The sequence below is a fragment of the Stegodyphus dumicola genome, chromosome 5 (assembly GCF_044657685.1).
Source record: "Stegodyphus dumicola isolate Sdum_Otavi_A_Nest chromosome 5, ASM4465768v1".
Classification (NCBI taxonomy): Eukaryota; Metazoa; Arthropoda; class Arachnida; order Araneae; family Eresidae; genus Stegodyphus; species Stegodyphus dumicola.
Window position 1 is genome coordinate 157,824,632 of NC_140772.1, and position 18,710 is coordinate 157,843,341.

The 18,710-nt window shown below is 33.0% G+C and overlaps 1 protein-coding gene across 1 annotated transcript in view; it reads right to left on the reverse strand.

The window, feature by feature from the left end:
* The window catches only part of LOC118184242 (dynein axonemal heavy chain 8-like), a 442,084-nt gene that overhangs the window by 271,080 nt on the left and 152,294 nt on the right, over positions 1–18,710 (reverse strand). Inside the window, exons 21-23 of the mRNA XM_085817842.1 lie at positions 8,757–8,928; positions 8,328–8,463; positions 5,809–5,905 (exon numbers count right to left, since the gene is read on the reverse strand). Coding sequence (XP_085673968.1) covers positions 5,809–5,905; positions 8,328–8,463; positions 8,757–8,928 — 405 coding nt within the window. The remainder of the gene's footprint in view (positions 1–5,808; positions 5,906–8,327; positions 8,464–8,756; positions 8,929–18,710) is intronic.

Genomic DNA, 18,710 nt, shown 5'->3' on the forward strand with positions numbered 1-18,710 from the left:
GCATCATTCAAGCGCCAATTTTGATTATGACATGGAATGCACGCGGAGTCCAAAATAAAATTCAAGAACTACAAAATTTCTTAATTAACTACGGTATTGACATCGCAATCATCACCGGAACGTTTGCGAGTCCATATATGAAGATTAAAATTGCGAACTATAGCTGTTTCGGAAGCGATCGCATTAGTCACAGATGTGGGGGTGTCGCCATCTACGTAAAGAACACCCTGCAATCCTGCCTTATTAATAAAAAATCAAATAACGGCCATGAGTCTATTACTGTCTCAATGAATCTACCACTCTATGGCATAGTTTATGTTGTAGCTCTTAACAACCCTCCACAAAATATACTGGACAAGCAAATTCTTAAAATACTTCTTCCCGAGGACAAGAAAGTTATCCTAGCAGGCGATTTAAATTCTAAAAATGTTGAATGGGGCTGTCATAAGACCAATAATAATGGAGAAAAACTATACGACTTCGTTAATAATAATCCCGTCTATTTCTATGCACCCACCTCCTATACATATCTTACAAGCAACCCACGTAGAGGAGATATCCTAGACATTTTTCTGACCATGACCTCCATCCCTATGTATCTGGAGGCTAAAATTGACTTAAGTTCTGACCATATTCCTGTAATCGCCACCTTAGGCGCAAACAAAAGTAGTGATAAGAAGACTAAGAAAAGCACGAATTGGATTATGTTTCAATTTATTATAGTAACTCTGTTACACCGGATAATGATTCGCAAACTGAAAACATTAATGTGGATACTACTGCCGCTGACGCGCAGGTACCTGACACGCAAAATAACAACTCTGACGCAAATATTGCACAAACTGTCACAGCTAATGTACAAAAACCCAACAAACTTCCCTCAATAATACTTACTGAGTCTAAATTTACTTGGAGCAAACTTCAGGTACAGAAATATTGAAAATTTTAAGCTTTCTTCTAGCAGGAGTCATTATGCGTTTTTTGTTAATTAACAGAAGTTGTGATTTTTGAACATTGATGGAGATGCACCATTGCTTGCACAAATTTTCAATATCAGGGACAAATCTTTGCATATTTTTAATAGCAGTATCAGCGTTAAAAGACTTAATGGCGACGGCGGTATCGTCGTCGTAACAACCGATCTTTAGATCCCCCTATTATTACTTGTCTCAAAACGAAGAATGACATAGATAACGCAATTGACAATTTTACCGAATGTATCCAACAGGCCTTTAACACTGCCACTAAAGAGATCCCTTCGGATTACGACTCCCCAAGCGTATTTGGGACAAAATTAAAGAGCGAAATAATTTACGTAAGAGATATAATGTTTCATGGGATCCTAGAATGAAAAGAAACTAAAGGGACTTAATAAAGAAATTAAAAATGATATCAGTATCTACAGGACGGAAAGGTGGAACGAGAAGATCAGCAGTTTCAACGAACCCAACCAAGATTTTTGGAATTTTGCTAAAAATCTTAAGAGACATACTACATGTAACAAACCTCTTATTGGCAACAATAAAATTGCTCTTACAAATAAAGACAAAGCAGATATTATTGCATTACATCTCGAACAGCAATTTATGCCTAATCTCGACCCTTGCGATCATAATTTCATCACTGAGACCAACAAATTTGTTCATGAATGGCTAAATAGCATAAATATTAAAAATAATACTGATTTCACCTCTCCTAAAGAGATCTCAGAAATTATTAGAAGACTGAAAAATAGGAAAGCACCTGGCTTTGATCAGATTACCAACATTGCAATCAAAAACCTTCCATTGAGTGTCATCTCGAAACTCACTAGCATTCTTAATGCTTGCTTTGCCAATAATTATTTTCCTAGAAAATGGAAGACAGCCAAAATTATCTTGCTGCCCAAAACGGGCAAGGATATTACTAAACCGGATGGGTTTAGACCCATCAGTTTACTTCCTGGCTTTAGCAAAATTTTTGAGAGGATCATTTGAAAGAGAACTAAACCTTATTTTTACAAGATTCCACCTGAGCAATTCGGTTTCCAGAAAAAGTTAAGCACTATCAAGCAGCTTGTTAGATTAGCCGAATTTGTCGGAGCCGCTTTGCACAACAATCAGACAGTTGGCTTACTCATGCTAGACGTGGCGAAAGCTTTCGACCGCGTCTGGCATGAGGGGCTTATTCAAAAGCTCACCACTCTGGATTTTAGTCGAGATATCATTCTCCTCATCAACTCTTTTATTACAAATAGAAGTTTCTTTGTCAACATTCATGACGATAATTCTGATTGTAAGACGCTCAAAGCCGGAGTGGCTCAAGGCTCTGTTCTTGGACCTGTTTTGTATATTTTGTACCTCTCACACTTCCCTAAAATAAATTCTGATGTAAATTCTTTCCTCGGTTGTTACGCCGATGATACGGCCGTCGCCATTAAGTCTTTTAACGCCGATACTGCTATTAAAAATATGCAAAGATTTGTCCCTGATATTGAAAATTGGTGCAAGCAATGGCACATCTCCATCAACGCTCAAAAATCCCAACTTCTGTTAATTAACAAACAACGCATAATGACTCCTGCTAGAAGAAAGCTTAAAATTTTCAATATTACTGTACCTGAAGTTAAGAAAGCTACTTACCTTGGTTAGTCCTAAACAAGCAATTCAAATGGAAAGACCATATTATTAAGGTCAGAAACAAAGCTTACACGGTAATGAACAATCTTGCACCCCTGCTGGGTAATTACTCTAAATTGGACCTTTCTCGAAAAAGACATCTTTATATGGCCATTATCAGGCCAATTTTTTTCCTACACATCCCCTGCTTGAGCTACAGTTACTACTAAAAATCTTTATAAATTGCAGGTACTACAAAACAAGTTTATGAAGCTTATCACAAACGCACATTTTTATGTCTCAAACGACACTCTTCACAGAGACCTTAAACTGGATACCGTTGAAAAATACCTCCATAAAATGAACAAAACCTTTTTCGACAAAGCCATACAATGCGACTTTTTATGTCATTTTAAAGTTTTTGACTATCTACCTTTGAGAGAAGATAGTTGCATCAGACCTTACGCGGCCCACCTCACCCGTGACGATAATTTCACTACTTAGATCATTTTCACGGATTTTCCTGTATATATTGTATATTTGTACATATTGTATATATGTTATTATTCTATCATTTCTATCTTTTATTTATGTGGTTTGTATTTGTAATGTATGTTATATCTTATGATATCTGATTTAGATAATAAAGCCTTTCTCAGACTTATTCTCATGTCTTTATCATGATACAACCACCCACTTATCATGATACAACACTACCAGACACCCACTCGTCTTCAGCCTCTCTATGCGCGCGACTTTTTTGGTTTTCTTTCTTCTTGTGACGCTGGTCACTTCCCTTTTCCCATTTCCGACGCTTCCTCACGACCCGTCCGGACTGTTCAACATCTTGTGCCCTATTGGGATACTTAGTCATAGAGCCGGCAACGTCGCGTGCTTTACAGCGACAGCCCGGCATAAAAGTATTCCCCCCCCAAAAAAAAATTTCCCCCCTCTTTGATTTTCGACTTTCGTTTTGGCATGACTGATGCTCAATGAAGCCTCGGGTACTGTCACTTACATGAGAAAGAAAGAAATAACCACCGAAACATGACAATCGCACGCACAAACCACCTTAGCCAAAAAAACAACCATATATATTCTTTGTCTTAGCCACCAAAGCGGTCGCCGTCTCGCTAATTCCCGCGTTTCTGAGTGATGACATCATAGCTTTATCGAAGCAAGCATCAGCAAGGCGTCACCAAGCGTCCAATTCAAGTTAATTGACGTTAAGAGTCTATTTTGCAGAAAAACGAGATAAACAGGCATCCCTCCGGGACAAGCGAGAGACCTCAGGACATGAAGTCTGAAATCCGGACTGTCCCGCCTAAATAGGGACGTCTGGTCACCTTACCTTGCTTATTTTTCAGATTCAGAACATTGTATAATATGTGGTCAAAATGGAACTTTATAATATGATAGTGAAAAATAAAAATGCTTTATTTTAATGTTATTTCTTAAATATAATTCCAATATATTACCATTATTTTAATGAAATTTATCAATGTTAGAATGTTCTAATAAAATCGTCAAAAAATTCCCAGATCTCGGAATTAAAAAATTTCTATAGAAACCGATCTTAAAATCGCCCAAATGTAGACAAGTCGCCAAATTTAGAACCGTTTAATAAAAGAATTCACATTCCTAACAGCAAAAGTTGTTTGAGAGCTCTTCATTACAAAAAATGAAATAATTTTGAAATGCTTATACTTCACTTCTTGCTCAGAAACTCGAGTATTCCACCATTTATATTACAAATAGAAAAAAATTATAACCCATGAACTCTTTCAAAAAATAACCATATTTGTCAGTGAATCGCCAAAAATATTCCTGCAAAATGCTAATTTACACTCAAAATGGCAGTCGTAGAAATAGACAGAAATTTCAGATGATTAAAATTAAGGACCTTCTGCCGATTTTGGGCGAAATTAAGGACTTTTAAGGACCAAAAATCGATTCCAAAAAAATTAAGGACCATACGAACCCTGCATTATACTAATTCTAAGGGAATTAGATTACATAATACATACTTAAAAATAACTTAAATATAAATAATGATGAATCTGAAGAGAACAGCCAAACAGCTATGAAATAAACATAGGGCATATTATTCATAATTCTATACCACAGAATACACTGCATGCTCAAAAAACCAGGTCTGCAGCTAATATGAGACTGCTTATCCAAATCAGCATGGCCTATCTTTCATCAATACAGTGATGCACATAATCAATCTTATCATGGAGAGGAGATTTCATCATTGAAAATAATAAAAATAAATAAAAGTCTTGTGTGGCTGTCCAGGTAATTCTTTTTAAGAAAAGACATTACTGACTAGTCTTCTAGCAGACTTTGGGTAACTGGATCTTTTTACTACAAGCTATAAGTAACATTACTTGGAGAATTAATATATATTTCATACCTTGCTATAAATTTACCAAATTTGTTATTTTAAAAATTAAGAAAAGATGAACAGCATAAGAACACCATGTTTAGGATGAACTGTTGATCTTCTTTTTTCCTTCTTCCTCATAGAGGATTGGATCTACATACCAAGGCATAAAAAGTGATTGCATGTATATTTAACAAGAGTTTCTTAACTGCTAAAACTAATTTCATATATAATAGTATCTTTTCTAAAGGGGCCAAAAAAATTAGGACTTTAGGTATTGCCCAAGTAAAACTATCAAAGAAACAAATGCAACATGAGCAACCACATTGAATTAACTGAATGAAATGCACAAGTTTCATATGAAGAAGTTTCAAAAGGCAAATGCCAGAAAAACAATAACACATGAACCAAGCAAACAGGATTTAGACAATACTATGCATACCTACAAATTACTGATAGTTCAGATATCATTTGGCTTATAAATCTCATTTACTAGCCATTTATACATAAAAGTAACGCTAGATTAAAATATTTGGAAATACACTTAACTGCTACAGTTGAATGTATCTAATTATATTTTCAGGTTTAGTATGATTAATGAAAATGTATGTAACATGATGCATTACATACCCCACTACAAAATCATTTGTTTTCTTTTATATTTTTCTTCTAAACATTTCAATTCACATTAACCAGCTTAAATTTGTATTTTCTTGTTATATCAAAATCAGCCATTTATGTTTAATGCTAGATTAAAATATTTGAAAATATACTGAATTACAACAGATGAAAGAACTAAAAGAAGATAATTTTTGCACTTACAAGACTGTCAGCCTCTAAAATTATATCACTAATAAACAGAGCTTGATTCCCTTTGGCTTCAGAATCTTTATTTTGTTTTACAGTTGGCTTTATTTTCCTGACAAAAATAGGAAATGTAAAGAATTCTAAAAAGTTTTAATAAATGCAAAATTTGCATATATTTGTACAACTGCATTTTTGATTTGCAAGGATATGTAAGTAATAGCTAATAGCAGCAAAAATTTGATTTTATTTGATCCAGCAAACATATTATGAATCAGAATCATAAACAAGTAAACATTTCATATTCCTAACTTGGAAAAAGACAATGACTTGCACTAACACTGATTTTCCTTTGTAATTGAACTCAATAACAGTGAAGTTCCTATGTAAGAACTTCCCTGCCAAAAAGAACTTAAAATATTCTCTTCTAATCAACACAAGATGTAATCTTAAACATCCCCTCAAAATTTGCAATCTTTCAGAAAATACCAATGGAACTTTAGCTTAACCTTTCATACAGTCAAAAGTCGTTAATTCGGACACCCATAATCCGGACCTCAAAGCTACAAACTTTCTGCGCATGCGTCGCGTTCACGCACGCGCACAGGCGTTTACGAGTGCACGTAAGACCTTTACGGCTGCGAATATGTTTTTGCGCATGCGTGTAACGGACGGTATAATCTAAGCAAAAATTATTTAATTCAGTTAATGTTGCAGATTGCATTGTTCCTTAATCTTCGAATTGGATCCGGCTTATTATTTTTTGCGGACTGTTAGAGCAATTTCATAAAAGTAAGCTTGAACTTTCGATTATGTCAAATAGAATTTCCGATATATATTTACTAATATGTAATTTGTATCTGCAAAGTGAAAGTATGTTTTGAAATCCGAAATCTGTTTATCAATTTCACGCAGCGGATTGGAAGTTGATCTGTCAGCACTATCCTTATCTTCAGGGCAGATGTTTATATTTTATTTGGCTTATAATTCCTTACTAAGTATATTTCATCTCGATGTACTCTGTCTTTGATATGATTTAAATCAAGTTCCTCATCATTATAATTCGCTTCCGATAGTGAAGAAAGTGACCCACAGGTTATTGAAAACGAAAACATTTTAGTCGGTATTCTCAACACAGCAAGTATAGGACTTGAACAGCGGAACTTTGTAACTAAACAAGAAATTATGTCTGTTTAATAGAATTAAAGAGAAAGTATTATCACATGAAACGAAGCAACTTACATTGAAAGGAATGTTTGATAAAGTAAACAAGTAAATATAAGCTTTTTTTTTTTTTTGTAAATTTTGATACCCTTTAGATCATAATTGTTTTTTATTTCACAAATTACGGTTTCATATTTTTAATTTTGTAATTTCTGCATGCCATCTTACCAGATTTAAACTGATGATCTATAATCCGGAAAAATCGATAATCTGGAATCGCCAAAGTCCCGACGAGTCCGGATTAACGACTTTTGACTGTAGATGTGTACTTGGTTTAATCTGGAAAATTCAAGATCTCTCTTACTTCAGTTATCATAAATATTAATTGTTCTTTTTCTTTTATTTATCCTAAAGGAGCAGGTAATATTTTTAATATGAAGTTGGAAGTCAGCCTATCTACTACTTTCATGAAGATATCAGCATGTTTCTCTAATGACTTTTAGTTGATACTTCTGTAAATATTTTGTTTGATCCAAGAACTGAATCTAATGCCACTTACAATGATGTTTTGATCATTGAACTATAATGCCGATTTAATTTATTCCTTACTTTATTCATAACAATACATAACGTTTATTTACAGTTAACTAACTACTACATGAATCAAAATATTGATTTTAGTGATCAATAGAGTAGTATATGCCCTGGATGAAGAATTCTGCCTTACTCTTTTACAAAAAACTCATAATCTGGCCATATCCTGTTTTTATAACAACTTTCCTTCAAATATCACAAAAATCCGAAGTACCTTTCAAATTTGATTCAGCTAAGAAACTGAATTTTCTCAACAGCAATCAGATGATTTTGAAAGATGATAAAGATAAAAGTTAGATAATGAAAGAGTTAGATCAATAAGAATTGCAACAGCGTAAACTTAAGACATATGGGGAAATGACTAAATCTTTGATGTTTACTTGTTTACTGTTTTTATTTCTTTAGCATACAATAAAGAAATTTATTTTCATATGAACACCAATTATGAAAGTTAACAGTAACATGAATGTTATTTGTGATCCTTTCTATCACATATGAAAGTTTCTGGTGCATCTACTTTAGTATTCAGATAATTATGTAATTATATCTAATCATCAAATAATTATGTAAATATATCTTATCATATAAAAAATTTCTTTAATTTATAAAATGATTTAAATTGATCATGCAAAAAAAGCATAATTAGATAGATATCAATAACGTATACAGTGAAGACATAGTTATTTTATTATTTTTCTTCTTTTAGTGTGGTGTTAATAGATTAACTAATATCACACACAATGCTTAACACTGAAAAGTTTGATAAAATTAATTCTCACCCAGAGTAACGGAATACAGAAGCAAGAGCATCCAAAGACTGATTTGCACATTTTCCCATTGCTTTTGCTAACAATATTTCAAAATGCTCCACAAAATGTTTTCTTTCATCTTCAAGTTCCTCAGTACTTTCTGGCACTGCAGATTATATAATTGGAACAATTATATTTGCAAATAGTTAGTAGTAGTTGTTTAAATCCCTGACAAATTGATAGATTTTTAATAATTAATTAATCTGCATTAAAGATTAATTTGAAATACAAAGTTATGATCCCATTTATAAACATTTCATATAATAAGTAAATATTAACAGTCAGATCTAACAATCCCAATATGCAACTAATTATCATAAGATTTAAAATATTTTACATTACTTTTTATAGATTAATATGTTCATAATATAAATAAGAAAAGGGAAAATTAATATTTACTCTCAGTATCAGTTTTCATATCAGATGAAACACCACCAAAAAGATCCATATTATAGATATCAGATTTAGCTTGCTTTGCTTCGTTTAACAAAAATGTTGTTAGTTCCTCAACAATATCATCAAAACATTGGCATTTAAATAAAAGAATTTCTTCACATGATTTGCAGCTATCCTAATAAAAAAACAGCACATTGAACAGAACTGTCATCATTAAAATAAATGTTTTAAAATTATCAACAATGTATTAATTTTTTACAGGCAAAAGAAAGGGATATATGTGTGTGTGTGTATATATATATATTGTATATATATATATATATATATATATATATATATATTTGCCTGTAATATATATGTGATAAGATAACTTTGAGTAAGCTGTAGTAGGTTGAGGATGGTCTTCTGCGTTACATCCTGGAAAGACTTTACTGCATAGCTAGAAAGATGGCACTCGAAGGAAAGACATGGCCGAATTGAATATAATTTTTATTGCTGAATATGAACTAATTATCAAAAATATATTCTTCATCATACACAATCATGGGCACAATATGCACCCCACAATTTTATACATAGTATCACATTTTAGATAATGGCATAGTTAAGGTCTGTGACATTTAGCGTACGGGACACTTAACCGACACCAGTTAGCTGACAGGACATTTAGCCGACAAGGACACTTAGCTGACAAGGACACTTAGCCGACAGGACATTTAGCCGACACGGACAGTTAGCCGACAGGACATTTAGCTGACAAGGACACTTAACAGTTAACACATTTAGTCAACAGGTTACTAAGCTGACAGTGACATTTAACTGACACGTACCCAAAAATTATTTAAACTATCAATTGCAAAATTTCTCGACGACTCCATAAGTTCAATATTTAAGTCATTTTTTTCGCCTATCAGTAAAATTCATTTTTCGATTCTTAAAGATCTCATATGTGCTATTAATTATTGTGTTAATTTAGCATTTTTTTGATATGTATTGTGCTGTTTGGTGAACATTGGCCATACTGAAAAAGCACTGAAATTTCTTGTCAGGGAATATGAATTAAATTTCGAAAGGAAAAAAGAATTTTTTAGCTAAGTACGGCGGTCACTTAATTACATTTTAATATGATCTTCAAAAATTATCTGTAAAGCTAAACCAAAAATGAGGAAGAGAAGGAATGAAAGAGGGGAAAAAATAAGATTAATGAAAAATGAAATAAAAATTTATACATTTTTAACAGATATTTCAAAAAGTTATAATTTATAAGGAAACATTAATATAACATATTATATTGAAAATTACACATCGCGACTTTCAAAACACAGTACATAATATTTTCTATTTACATGACTGATTTAGTTAAATCTAGCATCGATAGATAGCATCACATTATGGTGACTTTTACGATGTGATGCTTTGCTCTTGCTCTACTTGGTTTGTGGCCCCTCTTTCTGCAACTTCAGTTATGAATAAAACCAAACCTTAAAAAATATTTTACTTCTAAATTAAACATTGTGCACTAGTTTACGGCTATAAACATTAACCTAAGTAAGTATTTTGAACGAGAGGCGTGGTCAGTAAAATGTTCCAAAGTTTTTATCTCAAGAATGGTTGCATGAACTACAAATTATAGAGGTCACAAATAATTTATACTTTTGCTTGTCTTAAAAATTCACTTTTTTAAATTGTTTTTAATAACAAAATAAAATATATTTGCTAAACTAACCCTCACCACTATATGTTTCTAAAGTATAATTCAAGAATAACATTATTCAGATTTTTCATGACAGGGAAAGGAAATTTCATTAGTGGGAGGAGCCAAACGATTTTGTAAGGGAAAGAATGTAACATGATGTGATGAGTAAAATAGTAATGAAACATAAAGGTATTATAAATTTGAAAGCATTTGGAAGAGCGAGATTGGAAAATTAATATCATTAAGTACACAAGAAAAATTAATAATGATGTGAAAGTGTTCAAAAGAACCCAGTTGATTAAATGAAGAAGCTTTACAGATAATTTTTGAAGATCCAACATTAAAATGCAATTATGTGACCATCGTACATAGCTAAAAAAAATTCTTTTTTCCTTTTGAAATTTCATTCATATTCCCTGACGAGAAATTTCAGCGCTTTTTCAATCTGGCCAATATGCACCACACAGCACGATACATATCAAACCATGCTAAATTAACACAATAATTAAAAGCACATATGAGATCTTTAAGAATCGAAAAATGAATTTTACTAATACTGAAAAAAATAACTTAAATATTGAACTTATGGAGAAGTCGAGTAATTTTTGTAATTCATAGTAAGTTTGAATAATTATTGGGTACGTGTCAGCTAAATGTCACTGTCGGCTTAGTGTCCTGTTGTCTAAATGTGTTGACAGTTAAGTGTCCTGTAGCTAGATGTCCTGACAGTTAACTCTCTGTGTCGGCAAAATGTCCTGTCGGCTAAGTGTCTTGTCGGTTAACTGTCTATGTCGGCTAAATGATCTGTCGGTTAAGTGTCCGTGTCGGCTAAATGTCCTGTCCGCTAAGTGTTCGTGTCGGTTAAATTGTCCTGTCGGGTAAGCGTCCACTTGGCTAAGTACCCGCGACTGGCATAGTTAGTAGCACAACCGAGCAAAGTAGCATCTTGACTGCTGGAGAGCTCAAGCTAAAAAATGCGTAATTGTCTAATATGGAATGCCCACCAAGAGGAGGTTTCAGTTCTTGAAATTGTGAGTTTAGGTTCTGAATTAGTTATGTCATCGGCATTAGGCAAGCCATGCTAGATGGCTTGATCTAGAAATGACACAGTTGAGAAAAGTTACAATTTTAAGAATAGAGAAGGGGTATTAGGGGTTCATTTTGATTTACATACTTTTTATCTTACATAATTCCCCTTGCTTCAAAGAGAAAAACACTTGGCAACAGAAAAGCCTTTTTAGCAAAAGCAGTAGAGCAATAGCAAAGAAATATTATACAATATGTATAGTTCATACGAGAAAACAAATGAAAAGCTTCAGGGACATAGCCTAGAGGTTTTGCTATACCCTGTCATTTGGTTCACAAACGTTCTTATACCTAGATATATAAAAACATATATAAATGTTATTTCAAATTCAGAATATATAAAAACAGGTAAAAAAGCCAATTTAGAAATATAAATGAAATGTGTGAAATGTCTTCAAAGTTCTTGAAAATATAAAATAAGTTCTCGTATTCAATATGCTCTTCTTCAAGAAGTATAAAGCTTTTGAAACGATGTGATGATATTGTTTCGTAGTTTCACATGTTGTAAAAACTCAACACTGTTATCAATAGCAATTTTTTCCAAAACATAGTTATGAAATTGCATCATATTTCATACATACTTATTTATAATAAAACAAAAATAGAGTTGCATATTGTAGAGATATAGAATAACAGATACATATACATAAAATAAATTAACAAATTTTGATAAAAATAGGCAGATCCACTTCAGTGTAAATCAGAGTAAGAAACTGCTGATGGCTGTGGGATGCTCAAGTACAATTGCACCTAAAACCCTTTGTTCCATGAAAAAGGTGACTAGCTTTTAGTATTGTATGATAAATCAAAGTTAAAAGTTTCAATTTACAAAAAGACACAAAAATAAAAAGTCAAGGCAGACAAATAACTTGTATGTTCAAGTTATGTCAAAGAAATTTAATTAGTTTAACAACATTACTCTACAATCTTAAAATTACTACTACTAATAAAGATTAAATGTGAATTGTGTGTTGTATGTGTGATAACACTTTGTGCTGAAACTATGGCCAGACGAATGTGACCAGTGATAAAGTATCCAGCCTGTGAAAAAGTACTTACCATAATGACTCTCCTAAATAAAATTTTAATTTAGGGATGAAGTCAACAGGATCCTACCTAGTGAAATTGAAAAATTGGCCTATGGAATTAAATTGCAAATTAAAAAGTGCTAAATTGCCTAACTGAAATTCTAAATTTTTTAGCGATTTTACAACTTTTCTGTGCCTAGTGATAATGTAAGTAAAAAGTACCCAAGAAGAACATCATTCATCATAATGTATTCACAAGTGGTTCAAAATCCTTAGGCTTCCGGAAAATTCGACCTTTGTGTTAATGTTAATGGTTTTCAACTATTTTATCGGCTAAATTAATTCACCTTTTTTTTTTTTTAAATCCGAAGGGGCTTTGTCCCTGAGGGACTATTGTTTTTGTTTTGATATTTTGCGTTGAAACACTCTGAATGTCCTTTTCACTTTTCAAACTGCTGCCACCAAATATTATCGCCCTGTATTATATTTGAAGAAATTAAATAATGAAGAATCTACATTAACATATGTATATTTCTCGCATTGTTATAAGATAACGGTACCTAGAGCCATCAAATTTTGAATGGCGTAATCCTACTGCAAAAAAGGGCATCTAGAGGCCCAAATTTGAAATTTGGAATTTGTTTTATTATCGATTTCATATTTTGTAACACTTTAATGAATTTTTTATTAACAAACTTAAGGATTTCAAAGCGAGCAATGGAAACATTGTACAGAAAATAGCATTTTTATCTCCAATGCCTGAGACTGTGTATCCGAAATTCTAAAGATATTGTCAATTTAAAGTTATTCTGCGATATTACTCTTGAACTGAATTTTATGGTTTAAGTACAAAGAACATGATATTTAATAAATAAAGGTAACACACAAAATGAAAGAAAAAAAAAAAAAAAAAAAAAAAAAAAACGCTCTTCTGGACATAATATAAAATCTGAAAACTTTCAGATTTTCTTTTCTTTCCTTTATTTATTTATTAAGAGATGCAAAAATGAGAACTATGCAAAAGGATTTTTAGAATAGAGAAGGGGAATTATGGGACTTATTTTGATTGACATATTTTTATCTTATATATATACATGTATTAATAAAGAAGAAGCATTAAAAATAATTTTTGATAAAAAACTTAATATAAAAAACATTTCATATGTACATATGCACTATTCAAAAGATGAATTGCAGTATCATAAAAGAAAATTCTTAAATTGTGCAAATACAGTATAATATTGTAGAGACATTAGGTATTTTTTGGAAGCAGGCAAGAAGAAAAATATGCAACGCCTTCGCCGGGAATCAAGCCACGGACCTCTCAATAACGCGCTGAACGTGCAGACCACTACACCACGAAGGCATGCCAAGAAGGTGGGAGAAATACCTTATAGTGTTATGCAGTCATAACGTTGCAGTTTCTAACAATTAGTACTGAAAATTACTGAGATGTTCAAATGATCAAAATTTTGGATATCACATGGTTGACTGATAGTAAAATATAATGAGAATATTTGCTGGTATTTAATCTCATGCATAAAACTATGGGACATATTAATGAAAAAATATTTCGGAGAAAATGTAGGTAAATGTTCATACTATGTCGAATACACATGTTATAAATATACATGTCAGGCATGTTATAAATTCCTTTTATGATTACCATCCAAGGTGGAATGTTTCAACAGGATTTTTAGCATTTAAAAAGTATTGAATTAAGGAGCATATCTTAATTGCGAAAAGAAATTTGCAAGTTTGTAATTAGCAGTGTGAAAATGATAGGATCATTTACCATTTTTAAAGTTAGGAGTATGAATAACATTCTTTACTTTAAGACACAATAACACGTCGAATAAATACTAATTCAGAAGTCAAACAACAAAAATCAGCATTATATTTACAAAATTTTCACAGGACTAGTTTTGATGGTTTTACCGAACCACCATCCTCAGCTGCAAAACCGCAAATGAACAAGACAGGAAAAAATGATTAGATAAGATAAGAAAGCCTGGACAAGAATAAGCAGGTGGCGCCATCTGTTGGTGAAACCAGAACTAAAACATAATTTCTTTAAATGAAGGCAAATTTGGATTGGAATTAGGATCGTTAACTAGAACAGAAAGATTTTTAGGAATGTGAAATGCCTCTAGAAAATCTAGTTCTCCAATGGAAGATGTTTTTTGAATAATTTTGGCAGCAGAAAAATTGAAAGTGTGATTTTCGGACCAACAATGTTGCGCAACAGAAGACTTCTGTGTTTCCTTTTTTCTAACATATGTCTCATGTTCCTTGACGCAAATTTTAAGGCTCTCTGAGTTTGGCCAATGTAAATTAAACCACACTGGCAAGAAATCCTATAAATACCACAGGAATTCATATCTGGAATGGGGTCCTTCAGTATGGAACTCGGAATTTTATTGATAGGAGAATAAACAACCCGAAAGTTAAATTTCTGCAAAATATGTGCAACTTTATAGCTAATTGATGGAAAGAAGGGAATGACAACAGAATTTTTATAATCTCCTAAAACAAGAGTGTGCCTTTTAGTGTGTTGAGATGAGAATTTTTTAACTGCTTGATTAATAATGTTGGGTGAAAAGCCCCTGTCAATAGCTATTGCTTTTAAATAATTTAGTTCTTCATCAAGGGCTAGTTTGGAGGAGCAAACTTGAAGAGCACGGAAAACATAGGAATAAAATGAAGCTAACTTTTGTTTAGTCGGATGACATGATTTAAAGTGTGGTGGAAGGCAAACCGATGAAGGTTTATGGTAAACCGTAGTACTGAAGTTGGATGTGTTACGTGTGACCAGAATGTCGAGAAACGGAAGAGAATTGCAAGTCTCAAGTTCAAAAGTGAAATGAATAGCAGGATCAATAGAATTCATTGTTGAAAGAACTTTATTTAAATCATCTTCATTACCTTCAAACAGGGTAAAAGTATCGTCTATGTAGCGGAACCATGCCGGAAAGTTTAAAGTTTCAAACAATTTTGATTCATAATAATGCATGTAGATATCAGCCAGGATGGGACTGAGGGGGCTTCCCATGGCTAATCTCTCAGTTTGCTTGTAATATTTATTTTGGAAAACAAAATGTGTTTGTTTCAAACAGAGTTGAGTGAGAGAAATTAGCTCATCAATTTCGATGCAAGAGAAATGAAATTCGCGAAGTCTGGTTTCTAGACATCTTAATGCACCCTCCACTGGGACATTGGTGAATAATGATTTTACATCAAAAGAAACCATGAGTAAATTACTAGGAGAAATGTTTTTAACCTTTTTTTACAAACTCTATTGAATTTTTTATGGTGTAAATGTTATTGTCTAATAGAGTGGAAGATCTAGAAACCAAATGTTTAGCTAATGGATACGAGGCAGTACCTAAATTTGATACAATAGGGCGGAAAGGAATACCACTTTTATGAATTTTGGGAAGAGCATATAATCTAGCCTAATTCGCAACAGATGGGATAGGGAATGTTTTAAGTTGCTTGAAATGATTTGCGAAGATTTGATCACAGTTTTCATTTTTGACAAGTCGGAAGGTGAAGGATCTTTAGGGATCGGATTATATGGTCCTCCGTTTAAGAGTTTAGTGACACCATCGATGTACCGTACGGTTTACCGTAAACCTTCATCGGTTTGCCTTCCACCACACTTTAAATCACGTCATCCGACTATATAAAAGTTAGCTTCATTTTATTCCTATGTTTTCCGTGCTCTTCAAGTTTGCTCCTCCAAACTGGCCCTTGATGAAGAACTAAATTATTTAAAAGCAATAGCTATTGACAGGGGCTTTTCACCCAACATTATTAATCAAGTAGTTAAAAAATTCTCATCTCAACACACTAAAAGGCACACTCTTGTTTTAGGAGATTATAAAAATTCTGTTGTCATTCCCTTCTTTCCATCAATTAGCTATAAAGTTGCACATATTTTGCAGAAATTTAACTTTCGGGTTGTTTATTCTTCCATCAATAAAATTCAGAGTTCCATACTCAAGGACCCCATTTCAGATATGAATTCCTGGGGTATTTATAGGATTCCTTGCCAGTGTGGTTTAATTTACATTGGCCAAACTCAGAGAGCCTTAAAATTTCACATCAAGGAACATGAGGCATATGTTAGAAAAAAGGAAAAACAGAAGTCTTCTGTTGCGCAACATTGTTGGTCCGAAAATCACACTTTCAATTTTTCTGCTGCCAAATTATTCAAAAAACATCTTCCATTGGAGAATTGGATTTTCTAAAGGCATTTCACATTCCTAAAAATCTTTCTGTTCTAGTTAACGATCCTAATTCCAATCCAAATTTGCCTTCGGCCTTTAAAGAAATTATGTTTTAGTTCTGGTTTCACCAACAGATGGCACCACTTGCTTATTCTTGTCCAGGCTTTCTTATCTTATCTAATCATTTTTGCCTGTCTTGTTCATTACATTTGCAGTTTTGCAGCTGAGGATGGTGGTTCGGTAAAACCATCAAAACTAGTCCTGTGAAAATTTTGTAAATATAACGCTGATTTTTGTTGTTTGACTTCTGAATAAATATTTATTCGGCGTGTTATTGTGTCTTAAAGTGAAGAATGTTATTCATACTCCTAACTTTAAAAATGGTAAATGATCCTATCATTTTCACACTACTAATTACAAACTTGCAAATTTCTTTTCGCAATTAAGATATGCTCCTTAATCCAATACTTTTTAAATGCTAAAAATCCTGTTGAAACATTCCACCTTGGATGGTAATCATAAAAGGAATTTATAACATGCCTAACTTTTTCATCTGCATATTGTTGACCAGTCAAATTACCCATTATAAGCACAGTAGTAGTCTGAGAGTCATCAGATATGCAGCCCACAACCTAAAACTTAAAACTACATGAAACCACAATCTAAAACTACATGAAAGTCCCATAAGCCAGATGTGTAACTTGAATTTCTTCAAAAATACTTAGCCTCACATATACATCTACTACAAGCCATACTAAAATAGAAATAAGACTCATCACTGAAGATTACCACCTGCATTTGATTCGTATACTGTATAACTCCATATATAAAAGTTTAAAATTACTATCTCTTATGCTTAAGATCAATATGAGAATGCATTTTAAACAGTAAACAGAAGTTCTTGCTCATGCCCTAGCTATATGCATCTATATACAGTGACTCCAACAGTGGCCATTCACAGTTTCAGAGGTTTTTTTGACATCTTAGAGAAGTGAAATTCAATACTAATCCTTCTTATGTTTTCAGAAATTGCCACATTTATAGGTTATCATCTGTAAAAACTAGTCACCTTGACAGATTTTAATAATGTGTGCATATACACTCTTACACACAAAAAAAACGACGCACCGAGAAGAAATAAAGCAAATTGGACACAAATTGATATGCATACAGGTCTCCCAAAAATCTGCCTAACTCCGACTCCGACTCCACAGCCTGGATAAGATAATATTAATATTATTAGGGAATTCTCTTGTTTTGATTCCAAATTAATTTTAATTTTGGATGCTTTAATTTACTTCAATCCTGCAGCTATAGCACAGGACTGGTTAAATTTTTGTTTTTGGCATATTACTATGTTCCTCTTCTTCCTATATACATACAGGGAGATTCTAAATTGCTTTTACGAAGTAACAGGGGTGATAGTACCCATCCAGACGAGCAATAATTAACAAAGAACATAGGGTTGCATTCCAGTCCGAGAGGCAGAAAAGAGGAATATTAGAATTACAACCTGAATTTACAATAGTGTTGGGAAAGAGAATGAATGAGACCAAAAGCTGCACAGTTAAATTTATTGTTTAGTGAAAAGCACACAGAAAGTGCTCAAAATGCCGACCATGCATGTCGTCTCACAGTTGACATCGGTGAAGGAACATCTGTCACACCCTCTCGAAGATTCCTGGTGTCTTATTAATTTTGCCCACGGCAACAACGCTTCTTGCCACAAGATCTTCAGCTGAGTCCACAGGTGTCTCATACACTAAAGATTTCATGTCCCCCCAGAAGAAAAAGTCCAATGGGTTGAGGTCCGGTGAGCGAGGAGGCCAAGCCACAGGTCCGATCCATTGTACGGGATAACTGGCATTAAAAAAGTTATGGACCGTGACGGAAAAATGTGCTGGTGTTCCATCGT